The sequence below is a fragment of the Leptonotus elevatus genome, chromosome 15 (assembly GCF_054856555.1).
Source record: "Leptonotus elevatus isolate MCC_2025b chromosome 15, RoL_Lele_1.0, whole genome shotgun sequence".
NCBI lineage: Eukaryota > Metazoa > Chordata > Actinopteri > Syngnathiformes > Syngnathidae > Leptonotus > Leptonotus elevatus.
The window spans coordinates 13230145-13243088 of record NC_141253.1 but is presented as its reverse complement, the minus strand read 5'-3'; the positions used below and the strand labels follow the sequence as shown (position 1 = coordinate 13243088).

At 37.3% G+C, this 12944-nt stretch overlaps 2 protein-coding genes across 6 annotated transcripts in view; one reads left to right on the top strand and one right to left on the bottom strand.

Moving 5' to 3' along the window:
* The window catches only part of LOC147162006 (NAD(P) transhydrogenase, mitochondrial-like), a 68410-nt gene that overhangs the window by 16585 nt on the left and 38881 nt on the right, over positions 1-12944 (top strand). Inside the window, exon 4 of one of the 3 annotated variants that reach the window (XM_086096807.1) lies at positions 2087-2335. The gene's annotated coding sequence lies outside the window, so the exon portion shown is untranslated. Of the gene's footprint in view, positions 1-2086; positions 2336-11841; positions 11983-12944 lie in introns of those variants that run through there. The other 2 variants (XM_086096806.1, XM_086096808.1) reach the window with 2 other exon arrangements.
* Positions 1845-12580, bottom strand: ccdc80l2 (coiled-coil domain containing 80 like 2). Of its 3 annotated transcripts, XM_086096812.1 has the most exons (14): positions 12448-12539; positions 9559-9677; positions 8282-8842; positions 8006-8094; positions 7754-7924; positions 6679-6830; positions 5592-5912; positions 5059-5269; positions 4816-4972; positions 3823-3959; positions 3559-3710; positions 3230-3333; positions 2389-2469; positions 1845-2315 (listed from the first exon to the last, which is right to left on the bottom strand). In XM_086096812.1, exons 3-14 carry the CDS (start codon positions 8559-8561, stop codon positions 2008-2010), a joined length of 2163 nt encoding a protein of 720 aa, XP_085952938.1. In that variant the 5' UTR covers positions 8562-8842; positions 9559-9677; positions 12448-12539; the 3' UTR covers positions 1845-2007. The 3 variants fall into 3 exon arrangements, with proteins under 3 accessions (XP_085952938.1, XP_085952937.1, XP_085952939.1); XM_086096811.1 differs by having other exon boundaries at positions 9559-12580; XM_086096813.1 differs by lacking the exon at positions 9559-9677 and having other exon boundaries at positions 12448-12563.

Here is a 12944-nt window from a genome sequence, read left to right as displayed (position 1 = left end):
TGTGAGTGTGCGTGTGTCACACTTTCTATTATCTCAATGTGCTGATCTCATGGATTTGCTTGTCACTGGCAACTTTGCTTCTCACCTGTGTCCAGAAAACTTGGGACCAGGGACACGATTAAAACAATGTTCCCGTCAATCAGGGGTGGGGGATTTGTTTTGTAAGCTTTTGCATGCAGTTGGAATTTGCTGTATTGCCAGATAATCACACATTGCCACCTATTTTCGGTATTTATTCCTATATTATTATTTATCCCGATATTGGCACATTTCTTCTCTGTGTGAGGGTTCCGCCCTGTAAAAACAATCTGACGTGAAATTTTAATGTCTTTCACATTCCACTTCCCAGTATTATTGTTATTCGCAAGAACAGATGTAGTTCCAGTATCAACATTTGGCAGGGCTGTGTAATTATTCTTTTATCACATATGTAGCTTTTGGAAATTCTTCAATGGTTCTTGGTCACTTAGCTAACATATGAAAAATAAAGATTTTGATTGAAAAAGATGAAAAATGTGAAATATTTATATGTGGGAATTTTTGTAATGTCAAAGAGATGTTGACGCTCGAATGGTGCAAATAATGTAGGTTCAAAAAATAGGAATATTATTGTGAAAAATGTGACATTTTTGAAGTGTTGAGGAATGTTGAAAAGCTGAATTAAAAGAGCTGAATATTCAGAATTTTGAGTTGATCGATGTGAAACCTGTTTGTTGAATGTCTCATTGGGAATGAATAGGAAATTTCGGTGTGATGCGAAATATGAAATTGTGGGAAAACTGTGAAATTTTAGAACGAGAAAAATAGTACTCCGGAAGACGGGGATTTCTGGAATGTGTTGAAGTTGGAATGGTGAGAATTGGTTGAGAAATAGGAAAGTAGAAGCATGGCAAAAAAGTCTCATTTCCTTCTTTTTAAAGTCGGTGCCTTAGTGGTGTAGAATAAGATCTGTGACGGCTTCAACATTCACACAATTATGTATGCTGATTAAAATTGGATATTAGTATGAGCATTTGTGGGCCACTTTGGAAGCGATCCTGTCTGCGCAATGATTTTATTTAGCCAAGCGTATTTTTGGAATGGATTTTTTTGTTTTTGAGTGGATTTTTTTGTTTTTGAATGATAAACTCTTTCACTGCCATTGACGACTATAAACGTCAAAAATTCATTTGAACTATTTCTATTAGTTTTACATTTTTTCACACTTTTGTTAACAATAGTATAAAAACCTAGAATTTTTTTAATGTACATTTAGAACAGATATGAAATTAGTGATTAATCGCAAGTTAACTAGTGAAGTCATGCAATTAATTACGATTGAAAACTTTAATCGCCTGACGGCCCGAATTTTTTAATAATCTTTTCTTCTTCTTTTTTTTAATTCATTCACTGCCGTTGACGGCTATAAACGTCAAAAATTCATTTTAACTATTTCTATTAGTTTAAAAAAATGTCCCCACTTTTGTTAACAATAGTATAAAACCCTAGAAATTTTTTATTGTACATTTAGAGCAGATATGAAATTAGTGATTAATTGCAAGTTAACTAGTGAAGTCATGCGATTAATTACAATTACAAATTTTAACCGCCTCTTGCCTTTAATTTTTAATAATCTTTTTTTTAAAGGAATTTATGGCAGTAAATGAGTTAAATAATGTTATCAGTATACTACAAGTGTCACAGTAGGTAAAAAAAAATACAAATAAGAATGATTAAAAGCAATAAATCATAAGAACATGTTTGCCAGAACATTATTGAACGATCACATATCAGGAGTCTGCTGGAACGTGCATCATTAAAGACAATGACAAGCCCTTTTGTGGAAAAATAGCTATGAACATAGGTTTATTTGAGTAAAGGGTTTATTAGTCTCAAGTGTATGTTACACATTATTCCAATATTTGTGGAAATACAGTAATTAGTTCTTACCACAAAGTCGGCATTCATTGAGAAAAATTGCGAAAAATCATTTTTTCTAATGCGTCTCCTGTGTGATCCAAGGCCCATTCATTGTGAGTGGTGATGATCTTCCCCGTAACCATAGTAACGCTCACCCTCGCCTCCTCTCCCACGCACCTCCGGGCAGTGGATCCCCAGCTGTCTCTGTAGCGTCTCCTCCTGGAGACGCAGCTCCATAGAGTCGACCAGATCGTAAACGTTATCCAAAGACCACATGGGCGAGGGGAACCACGCCTTCACTTGGCCGTCCTTGCCCACCACCAGCATGCTGAAGTAGTCCTTGCTGATCTTCAGCTGGTCACGCAGGTTGTTGACCATGACGCGGGACAACGGCTCTACTTCACTCTGACTGCGACCTGGTGGCATGGTGATGAAGGTATGTAATAACCAAAGAGGAAGAATGTGATGCCAACTATAAAATGCAGTCACCATTGAGAGTAAACAGCTCAACGGTCCCTGATGCTTTGTCTCCAACCCCGGTTAGTTTCAGCAGAGCAAAGTGACGAATACCTGACAAAAGCAAATATATAGAAGGCAATGTAATTGACGGCCCTTTTATTTGAGCAAAACCTGAAGAAAGGCCATCCATTTATCCATTTTCTGTGAAGCCTCTCCCTGTGTACTTTCAACTTCTACCTTCTCACATTTCCCACAACAGGCATGTTAACTCATTCACTGCCATAGACGGCTATAGACGTCAAAAATTCATTTGAACTATATTAGTTTCATATTTTTTTCCACTTTTGTTAACAAGAGTATGAAAACCTAGATTTTTTTATTGTGCATTTATAACACATATAAAATTTGTGATTAATCGATTAATTACAATTAAAAAAAAAAAATTATCACCTGACGCCCCAAATTTTTTATTATCTTTAAGTCGCATCAGGCAATTACAATTTTTTATTGTAATTATTCACATGACTTCACTAGTTAACTCAACAAATTTTATATCTGTTCTAAATGTACAATACATTTTCATACTCTTGTTAACAAAAGTGGGAATTTTTATTTTTATTTTTGACGTCTATAGCCGTCAATGGCAGTGAATGAGTTAAGTTCAGTAAAGACCCCAAATTGTCCATAGAAGGTGATATTGTGAGTGTGAGCGGTTGTTTGTTTATTTGTGTCCAACTCAATTCAGTTTTATTGATAGTACTTGAACAACCACAGCTGAAGTAAAATGCTTAACATGCTCGCGAACAGAATTTAAAAACAATAAAACAGTAACAAAATTAAAGGTCTTGGTGAGTGTGAGCGTGTCACTGACCAAGTTGGCATTCTTGTCCATTGAGAGCAGACAGCTGCTGTTGAAAAGAATAGTCCTCCTCAGATGGAGCAGAGATGATCAGCAGTCTCCTCTTTGACACGAACCTACAATGATAGTTCAATCTCAATGAGGATGATATTCGGATTTAATTTGAGCCCGATTGTCAGAAAAGTAGGTGACCTACTTCCTGAACGATGTCAAGAATCTAAAAAGCTCAATTCAATTTTGACATAACTTACACGATATAAGAGTGCTACAGAAAACGGTCTCGCCACAGCACTGGTTCGAATCAATGAGAGCATGTGTGAGCGTGTGTACTCTGCTTTAACCTGAGCAAGGAATTCTCAGATTCGGATTGTTGCTTGTCAGTTCCACACGCCGGATGACTTTTCCTTTCTTTTTCTTTCTCGGGGCGCCTTGAGGGAAAGTTGTCGATGTAGTCAAATATAGCGAGGCTTGATGGCGGCGCCTCAAACACTCTCTAAGGGAAGAAATCAAAACAGGATACAAAAATCCTTACTTAACCAGGGCCTTAAAAGGTTTTGTAAAATAGGAATTTGCATTAAATCCAAATTTAAGACGGACTATCTTACGTTGGGCCCGATGTCGTAGTCGGTGACCGTCATGGAAAAAAGGTCAGAGGAAGACAAACCCAACTGGGATCGCAACAGCGAGATCAAGCCTGTATCAGACAACTGCTCTGGTAGCTCACTGAATGGAGGCTCTGACTCTTAAATGCAAATAATACATAATTCAGTCAGTGACTGGACACTTCATTAGGTACACGTGCACAACAACAGCAAGGTAATAATGTTAACTCATTCACTGCCATTGACGACTATAGACGTAAAAAATGCACTTGAACTATTTCTATGAGTTTAAATTTTTTTCCACTTTTGTTAACAAGAGTATGTAAACCTAGAAAAATATTTTTTATTGTACATTTAAAACGTGTGATTAATCACGAGTTAACTATTGAAGTCATGCAATTAATTAAAATTTAAAAAATTAACATTTTCCATCGTAATTAATCGCATGACTTCACTAGTTAACTCACAATTAATCACAAATGTTATGTGTTCTAAATGTACAATAAAAAAAACTAAGTTTTCATACTCTTGTTAACAAAAGTAGGAAAAAATGTTAAACTAATACAAATAGTTCAAATGAATTTTTGACATCTATAGCCATCAATGGCAGTTAATGAGTTAATAATAATAATAATAATAATAATAATAATACATCGGACCAATGGAATTGGGTGAACAATGAACTGACACAACTTCTGAAATTATTTAACCTAAAAAGTTGGGTAAAGTTAAATTAATAACCCACAAAGCAACCCAATGTGTTGGGTTGTTTTATGGGTTATTAATTTGACCCAACTTTTTTGGCCCTATTGAATAACCCAAAAAGATGAGTTGGTCCTTTTTTGACCCAATTTGGGTTGTGTTTGACCCAACTATTTTTAGAATATAAATAAATGTCAAAAGTGCAATTCTGAGTTTAATGGATTATTAATCTCCTTGTATCTTTTTCTAATAACGAGTACCCGAATTACCAATAGATGTGCCAATCCTTCCTACCAAGTTGGTGGTGCTGTAACGCGAGGGTGGCGTCATTGCCTTTGCCTACAATGGTTGCCACGGTGACCTTCCTGAGGGCCAGCTCACAGTGCTGCTTGTCGTTCTCGGCACTCTGCTGCACATACAGCGTTGCGTCTCTGCTAGGCGTTGATATCAGCTTCATCATGAAAACACATAAACACGGTCACAGCGCTCAAGGACCATAAGCTGTCAGTACATAATACATACGCAAAGGATACTTACCATCAACCTTCTCTTCCCCTTTAAATGATCCAGAAAGTCTTTCAAGGCAGTTTTGTCTTTCTCACTTGCTTCTTTTTTAGATTTCCTGCCTTTTCCTTTACCTTTCTTTCCTTTTTTTCCTTTGCCCTTTTTTGGGGAGTTTTCTTTTTCCTCATTTTCCTTTTTACCCTCAACTGGTTGGTTGGGACCCACATCCAATGTAGTGTCAGGTCTGCAAAACAATAGAATGAGGCAGCGGTGGCATATTAATGAAAAGTTGACTTTTGAAGTACAAATGGTTAGTCTAGGCAGTGGTGGCTTCACTTAAGCGCCATTCGTTTGCAGTCTGGACACAAAGGGGTGAAACACAATAAAGCCAAATGGTAAGCAAAGCGGTGCTGAGTTATTTAGAATTTTATATTTAGCCGTCATAAGGAATCAAGGTTATTTTGTTAAAAAGTGTAAATGGCAAGTGGGCATAAAAACAAAACAAGGCTTCTTAAATCTTAAATCAAAGTTGTTGTTTTTTGTTTTGAACTAAAAAATGAAATCACCTTTCTTTCTTCACTTCCTCTTTTCCTGTTGCCACATCAGGAGGACGGTGCGTATTCTTCTTTTCCTCTTCCTGTTTGCCACCACCAGCGCCACTGCTGGACTCCTTTCTCCTCTCAGCTGGCACCTTTCGAATAACAAACCTAGACTTGCCGCTCAGTATGTCCTGGATCTTACTCTTAAGCGCGGCCTTTTTGTCCATCGGGACTTTTCTTTGCAGCGTCACCGTAGACGTCCGGTTGCTTTGCTTCTGAGGACTCAGAATGATCCTCTTCCTCATCTTTTTCCTTTTCACCACCATCTTCTTTTTTGTGCTTTTGCACCTGGGAAATTGTGAAACAATGTTTACCAAAAGGACTAGCACTAGTTGTGCTAATTGCGGTAGGATATAAACTCATTCACTGCAATTGACGGTTATAGACGTCATAAATTAATTTGAACTATTTCTATTAGTTCAACATTTTCCCCCCCACTTTTGTTAACAAGAGTATGAAAACCTAGATTTTTTTTTGTACATTTAGAACAGATATAAAATGTGTGATTAATCGTGAGTCAACTAGTGAAGTCATGTGATTAATTACGATTAAAATCCTGATGCCCCTAATTTTTAATAATCTTTTCTTTTCAAAAATAAAATAAAATAATTTTTAATTATTTATTTTTTAATTTTTATAATCTTTTTGTTTTTTAAGAAAAGATTATAAAAAAAATAGGGGCATCAGGTGATTACACTTTGTAATTGTAATTAATCACATGATTTCACTAGTTAACTCACAATTAATTACACATTTTATATCTGTTCTAATACAATAAAAAAAATCTAGGTTTTCATAATTTTTGTTAACAAAAGTTGGGGAAAAAATATTAAACTAATAGAAATAGTTAAAATGAATTTTTTGACGTCTATAGCCGTCAATGGCAGTGAATGAGTTAAGACATGACTTCTTGAAACTCATTCAGTGCCATTGATGGCTTTAGACGTCAAAAATCTATTTTTACTGGTCTACAGGCAGTGAATGGGTTAGAGCCCTATATTCAGTGTTCTGTTTTATATTAGTACCACACATAACCAAAGTGTTAAAGCAGAACCTCAGTTTGGATCCTTTCCTGGTTATCTTCTCCAACTTTCTGACAGGCAACTGATCAATGACCTCCAAGACAGCCTCAAACCGAACCGGATAGGGGAAGCGCTCACCGACTCTCAGGTTTTTTTTCAGCACCAACATGTTGAACACTTGGTCCTGATTACAATAAAAAGATATATTACCAACATGTTCATTACAATCTACACTAATCAACCAACTCCATATATTTTCCCAATGTTCTGTGCTTCCCTTAAATGTCAATCAAATGAACAATTTCTCATATAGCTTTTTGAAGGGGAAGTCAACCCCCCCAAAAAATTCTTGAGAATAATATGTTCTATGCAGCCCCACTAGTCTAAATACGGTATTGTGGTTAATATTGCGTTGGTGGCAGTTTTTATCATTCAGGTAACAACCAATCACAGCTCAGCTTCAGAAAACCGGTGAGCTGTGATTGGGTTGCCTGAGCACTGAGCAACTGTGATGTCATCTTCAGTCGACAGAAAGTGGCAAAATGGCCGCCCACTGAGATGGATTTTGCTGCATAACTCATATTCCACAAATGCAATATTAATCAGGATGTCATGTCTAGACTCTTGAGGCCACATATAACATTATTATTGTCAAGAAATGTTTAAGGTTGAATATCTCCTCATTATGCAGTAATAATCAATGGCAGAGGCACGTGGTCCCCGGCCACCCCACGACCCCCCCCCCCCCCCCCCCCGGGATCTTGGATATCCTGGATATTCAAAAATATTGTCAATGCCTACTAAATAATTGATATCTCTGCTCCTGAAGCAGATAGGCCCATAATTCCAAAAACATTTCAGAGCTTACACATGTGGCGTTGACACAAACCTAAGTTTATTATTATAAACCTTCATTATTCATAAAAAAATTATAAATAAATCACAGTTGTTGTTTTTTTGCATGGTTAAGAATAACTTATTTAGACATTTCATGTATGAACTTATGGCCACCCCTATATGAGTCATGGTTTCACCCTGGCCACCCCAATGAAAAAATTCTGGCTACGCCCCTGGTAATAATTGTATTTATGGTAAATGAGTGTTTACTTGGGTGAGCTCAAGATAGTGCAGCAGCTTGGTAACAGTGTCAGGGTCCAGTGTCTCCACTATGTCCTCTCCTTGTACGGTCGTCTTCTGGATCCTCCCTTCCATCATAGCGTTTTGGATGATGGTGACAATGAAAGTGTCTCTTTCGGCTAGACGGCAGTTGAGCGATTTCTGAAGGACACCAAAAACTTCTTAGCATGTGACGGGGTGACAAAGTGCGCAAAGTCCATTCATGTTTTATGGGTAAATGACCTGATCCATGTCTTCCAGCTGTTTCTCCATCATACGAAGGTAGTGGTTATTGTATGAGGGGGCTGTTATTACCCACAATCGCTTTTTACCTGCAGGCAGAAATAACAATTGCCGGGGCACTTATTCACATGAAATATTCTGCCTAAGTAATCAGGGGGTCAAATACTTAATTTGCTCAGCAACATGTGCCTTACAAATAGAGCACCAAAATGGTGCATGAAAAGAACAACTAACCAAACATGCATCTACTTCAGTTGATTGATTCATTTTGCTTGCCTGCAAAGTCAGAGAGAAACTCCAACTCGGGTGTGAGGCTCAATGACGATCCTGCACTCTGTCTGTTGTCGTGCCCATGTTGTCTGTCTTCATCCAGGCCCAGTCCCAGCTCCATTCCTGGGGGGAGGTCCGAATAGTCTCCCCAGTCCTTCACATTGGGGTCCAACTGACTCTTTGACGTGCTGAAAGTGACTTTCCGCCTTGCAGCCAACGAGCTTGGTTGACTGAGACTCCACATTGCAGCAACGAGAAGCCAGTGTGTGCCAAAGCAGCAAAACATGCTCACTGGTTGTTCAGCTGGCTCATAAAAATCTCAAAAATGCATCTGTTTGCTCAAAGCGTTAACAAGCTGTGAAATCTCACATTAAAACAAGTTCAGGAAAAAATATGCAAAAATAAGAATGTAAAAGTGCAAAACAAGACTTGACGTGAGGCACTCAAGTCTGCAGGCAGAGTGAAGACTGAGACCTTCCCCACTCTTTCTCCGCATATACACTCCTGGTTCGCATTATAGCCCAGGCTTGTTAACATGGCTGGAATTTTCTTCAAAGCCTTTTGTGCCTGACACCCCCCCCCCCCCCACACACACACACACACACACCCACACGCACACGAACTTGACCATCATAACATTTCAACACTATTTTTAAAGCACCATACAAGACATTTCTGTATTGTTGCATAATAACCTCATCTGCAGGAATCCATTTGTCTATATGATTGCAAGTAAAATACATTACAATAATCTTTAAAGACACTTAAAGGGGCAGTGTTTTAAACCAACAACAACAAAATTATCATCAATAACATCAATTGATGGTTAAGTATGCTATTGTGTGTAATTGACTGTAAATTGTGTCTTAAACATCAGACAGAGTACACAACTTAGCTGCAATCAGCAGAGGTGCTGTTGATGCCGTCTCAAATGATTTGCTGTCAAAAGAAAAACTGACATCTGCTAAAAAGGATTATTATTACTGACATATGTGGGAAAAACTGCTATTTTCAGAAATCTAAAATACAGTATAAAAAAAAAAAAGATCTTAAATTTTTTTAATTTAAGTTTAACATTGTGACATGGCAGGATGCAGCTGTTGTGTCTATGAATGAAGAAAAGCAGAGTGAGAGTGAATGGTGTGGAGAAGCATAACTACCAAACAATTGAAGATGGCAATGGGAAGAAATGTTCAAACAAGAAACAGGCAGCATTACAATACATTCCTCTGAGCCGCATAAGCAAGTCCAGATGAATGCTGGGGGAGAACGTCTGTACTCACTGTGACCTTTATATTGTGTGAACATGAAATCCATTGATTGCAATTTGTGTTGAAAATCAACAGCCACAGGCAAATTGTACACGAAAGTTTACACAACTTCCCACACTTTCAGTGTCAACCTTGGAAAAGATGAATACATGTGCATTAGACTTATAAAACAACAACATAATGTAGGCAAATACATTTACTTAGACCTGCATTCAGCTCTCTGGGTAAGTGTATGGGGAAATTAAGAGCTTCTAAACACTTTATAAATTTAAACTTTTAAAAACAAAACGTAGAATAACTGATGAAGTTTTTATTTTATTTTTTTAAATATTAAAATGGCTTATACGTTAACCAAAAACTGGGTTACAAATGTCACAAATGAAAATCCGCAATAGAGTGAATCTGCAATAATCGAATCGCAAAGTAGTGATGTAACTACTATTATACACCCAGAAAACCTCATTAACAAATGTTACCTAACTCTATGTACATAAAATCATGTAAAATAAATGTTTGCACATTAAATTCATACAGTAAATAAATACATACACGTACACACATATTCTTATATTATTAAATTCATATACTGTATACTCTAATTTGTACTACATGTTTACCAGTTTAAAAAAATATTGAAACTAAGCAATTTACTAATTGTTATTTTTTTTATAGATATTTTCAAAAAATTTAAGAACAAAATTCGGTAATTAATATTCGAAAATTCTTAAAGAGTAACTCAACAGGAAGTCACTCTTGCTCCACCCCTCACTAAGATTTTAAATCGGCGCTCAAAGGGGGTGTTGCCTGGAGGACTGTTGGGTTGCGAATGGGGAGAGGGTTGGGCGTGGTCTGGTTTTGATTGACAGCAGCACCCCCCTAAGAAGGCGTTTAAGGAGACGTGTACGAGAATGAGCCGGTGGATGGCGGGGGAGACTACGTCATGCGAAACAAGTGACGTACGTAGTATGTAGGTTCTAGTGTAATGAGAGGACAAACAACCAAATTGTGTTTTTCTCAGTGTTTAACCTAAAGATGGCACCAAACAAGGTTTTTGACCCAAATTCAAGCTTTCAACAAACATGCACTAAAATGCAAAAAATAATGCCCAGGACATGTAGACAGCATTTGTAAACACCAGTTTATACAGTTTATCAGCAAAAAATAAAATAAAAGTTGATTGAGTGTTGAGTTATTCTTTAACCAGCAGTAATTAAGGTTTCAAATACAGTTTCAAATTACGGTTTCTAAGTAGCATTAGGGTTTTAAAGTTTTAAACTAAGGTAAAGGTTCAAAGTACGGTTTAAACTGTGGTTAAAGTTTCAAATTTGGGTTTCAAACTATGGTCCAGATTTCAAAATAGGGGTACATATTTAAAGGTTTTAAACTGAGAATAGTTTTGGATGTAGGTGTGAATTTTATTTCATAAAAGCCTGACTGTTGATGGTATGATAAAGAATAACACATCTACGCAAGTATGAGTTTTTCTTCTTCTTCTTCTTCTTCTCATCCTCGCCCTTCACTGAGGTGATGTGTCACATTGGCCACCCCAATGAAAAATTTCTGGCTACCTCTTGTCATGGCAGTGTTGTTATCTCCAAAACAAATTGTGAAAATGGTAAATGAAGATCAATATCAAATTTCTAATAATAATTATAATAAAAAATCAAAAAAATGCACAAGCTTTTGAGTTTAAAAATCGCCGGACCTTGAGACATGCAGCCTAAAAACCTGTACCAGTATATATATTTTTGTTTTAGTTTGTTACTCTCTTTTTTTTTAATCCTAAAAAAAAAACTGCAACATGACAATCAAACCTCTTGCTATTCTATTTGATTTTCGCTTTTGACCACAACAATGCAACATTTCCCTCATACAAATTCAAATCCAATTCGTTTTTATTTGATTTGCTGTTTTCTGGACACTTTTCAGTTGCTTCACAAAAAAAGGTTCAGCTCTTGACTCGCGAGAATTCATGTACTCAGCTCTGCTTTAAACGGTGCAACTGCGCCTCTAAGTGGAAGCACGGGTGAATTAATTTTCAGATTCCCATTTTAAGGCATAATTAATATTGTAAATCATTTCAAATTATCCTCGTTAATTATTTTTGGGTGCGAGAGAATATGCAAAATATGCAAGTACATTGACTTGTAAAAGGCGAGAGTAAGTAAGCATGGGATGCGATTGCTTCCAGTTTTTAAAATGATAAATCATACATGGATTATGTTTGTTTGTATGATTAAATATATACACATGAATTAATGTGTACTTTGTCAATTCAAATGTTGGAATGGCATTCGCAAAAATTTAAGCAAGCGAGTGTTCATCCATTTTCAAACGCTCTAATAATATTAAGGCCGCTCCGGTTGACATCTTCCGGGTCGACTCAAAGTTCGGCCGTGCTGCATACACAAAAAAAGACACCAGACCCCTGCAAAGGTCAGTGGACTTGTATGACGTCAATCTCCGTTGTCTTTGATCGCTTTCTAACGTGCATTAGTGTCGCGGTGCACCGAAGCGTGTTCGTGTGTGTGCTTTTGAGTTTGTTTAAATTTCATGCGTAGCCGTCGTGAGCGTGGCAGATGTGCATCTGTCTGCGGCTAGCATGCTAACTCCTGCTAGCTAGTTCCCCCTCCATGCCGACCAGAGAGGACACAATAAAATGAAAATAATACAAAATAATGAATGGCTTAATGTCGCTGTGACCCGCTTGGGCGTGATAGCGCGAACGTGTCAATGGAAACGCATGTGCTTTAACTCCGATCAGGTCGTCTGAATGACACTGTCAAATGTGGCGTTTGGCAGTCATTGAATGAAAGTAAATATGTAGCCTACAAAAAACCAACAAAACGGAAAAAAACCCGTCCATCCTGCAGTTCGCCGAGCTGTAAGAACATGACTCACCTCCAGCACTTTTATTGGGTGACATTCACAGCACAAGCAACTTTGACAAGCTAGTAAACTGCTGGACGTTTTGGTGACGTGGTAGTTTCTTCTGTTTTGTAACGACGTCGAAACTTATGGCAACGCAGGGCAGTCTGATCAGTCCTTCCGAATTCTGTCTGTCTGTCAATAAGGTTGTCAGTCGGTCTGTCTATCCTATCAAAATGTTTGTCTATCTATCAATCTAATGCAACCCCCCCGACCACTGTACAAACGATTTATTTGCTTGCTCATAACTTAATCTAACCATACCCTACTGCGCCATTTGAAACCATATCACCGTTTGACATTTTGAATTAATTGTCCTACTCTGATAACATATTGATATTGATCCATAGGTCATCTCTATGACATGACAACTTTAAGTCAGTGTTTAAATTATTATTTTTGTTTTGGGTGCTGCAACTAAGGAAATGTGAAATGAATTAATCTGAATGCTCTAGCTCTCCTGTGACTCA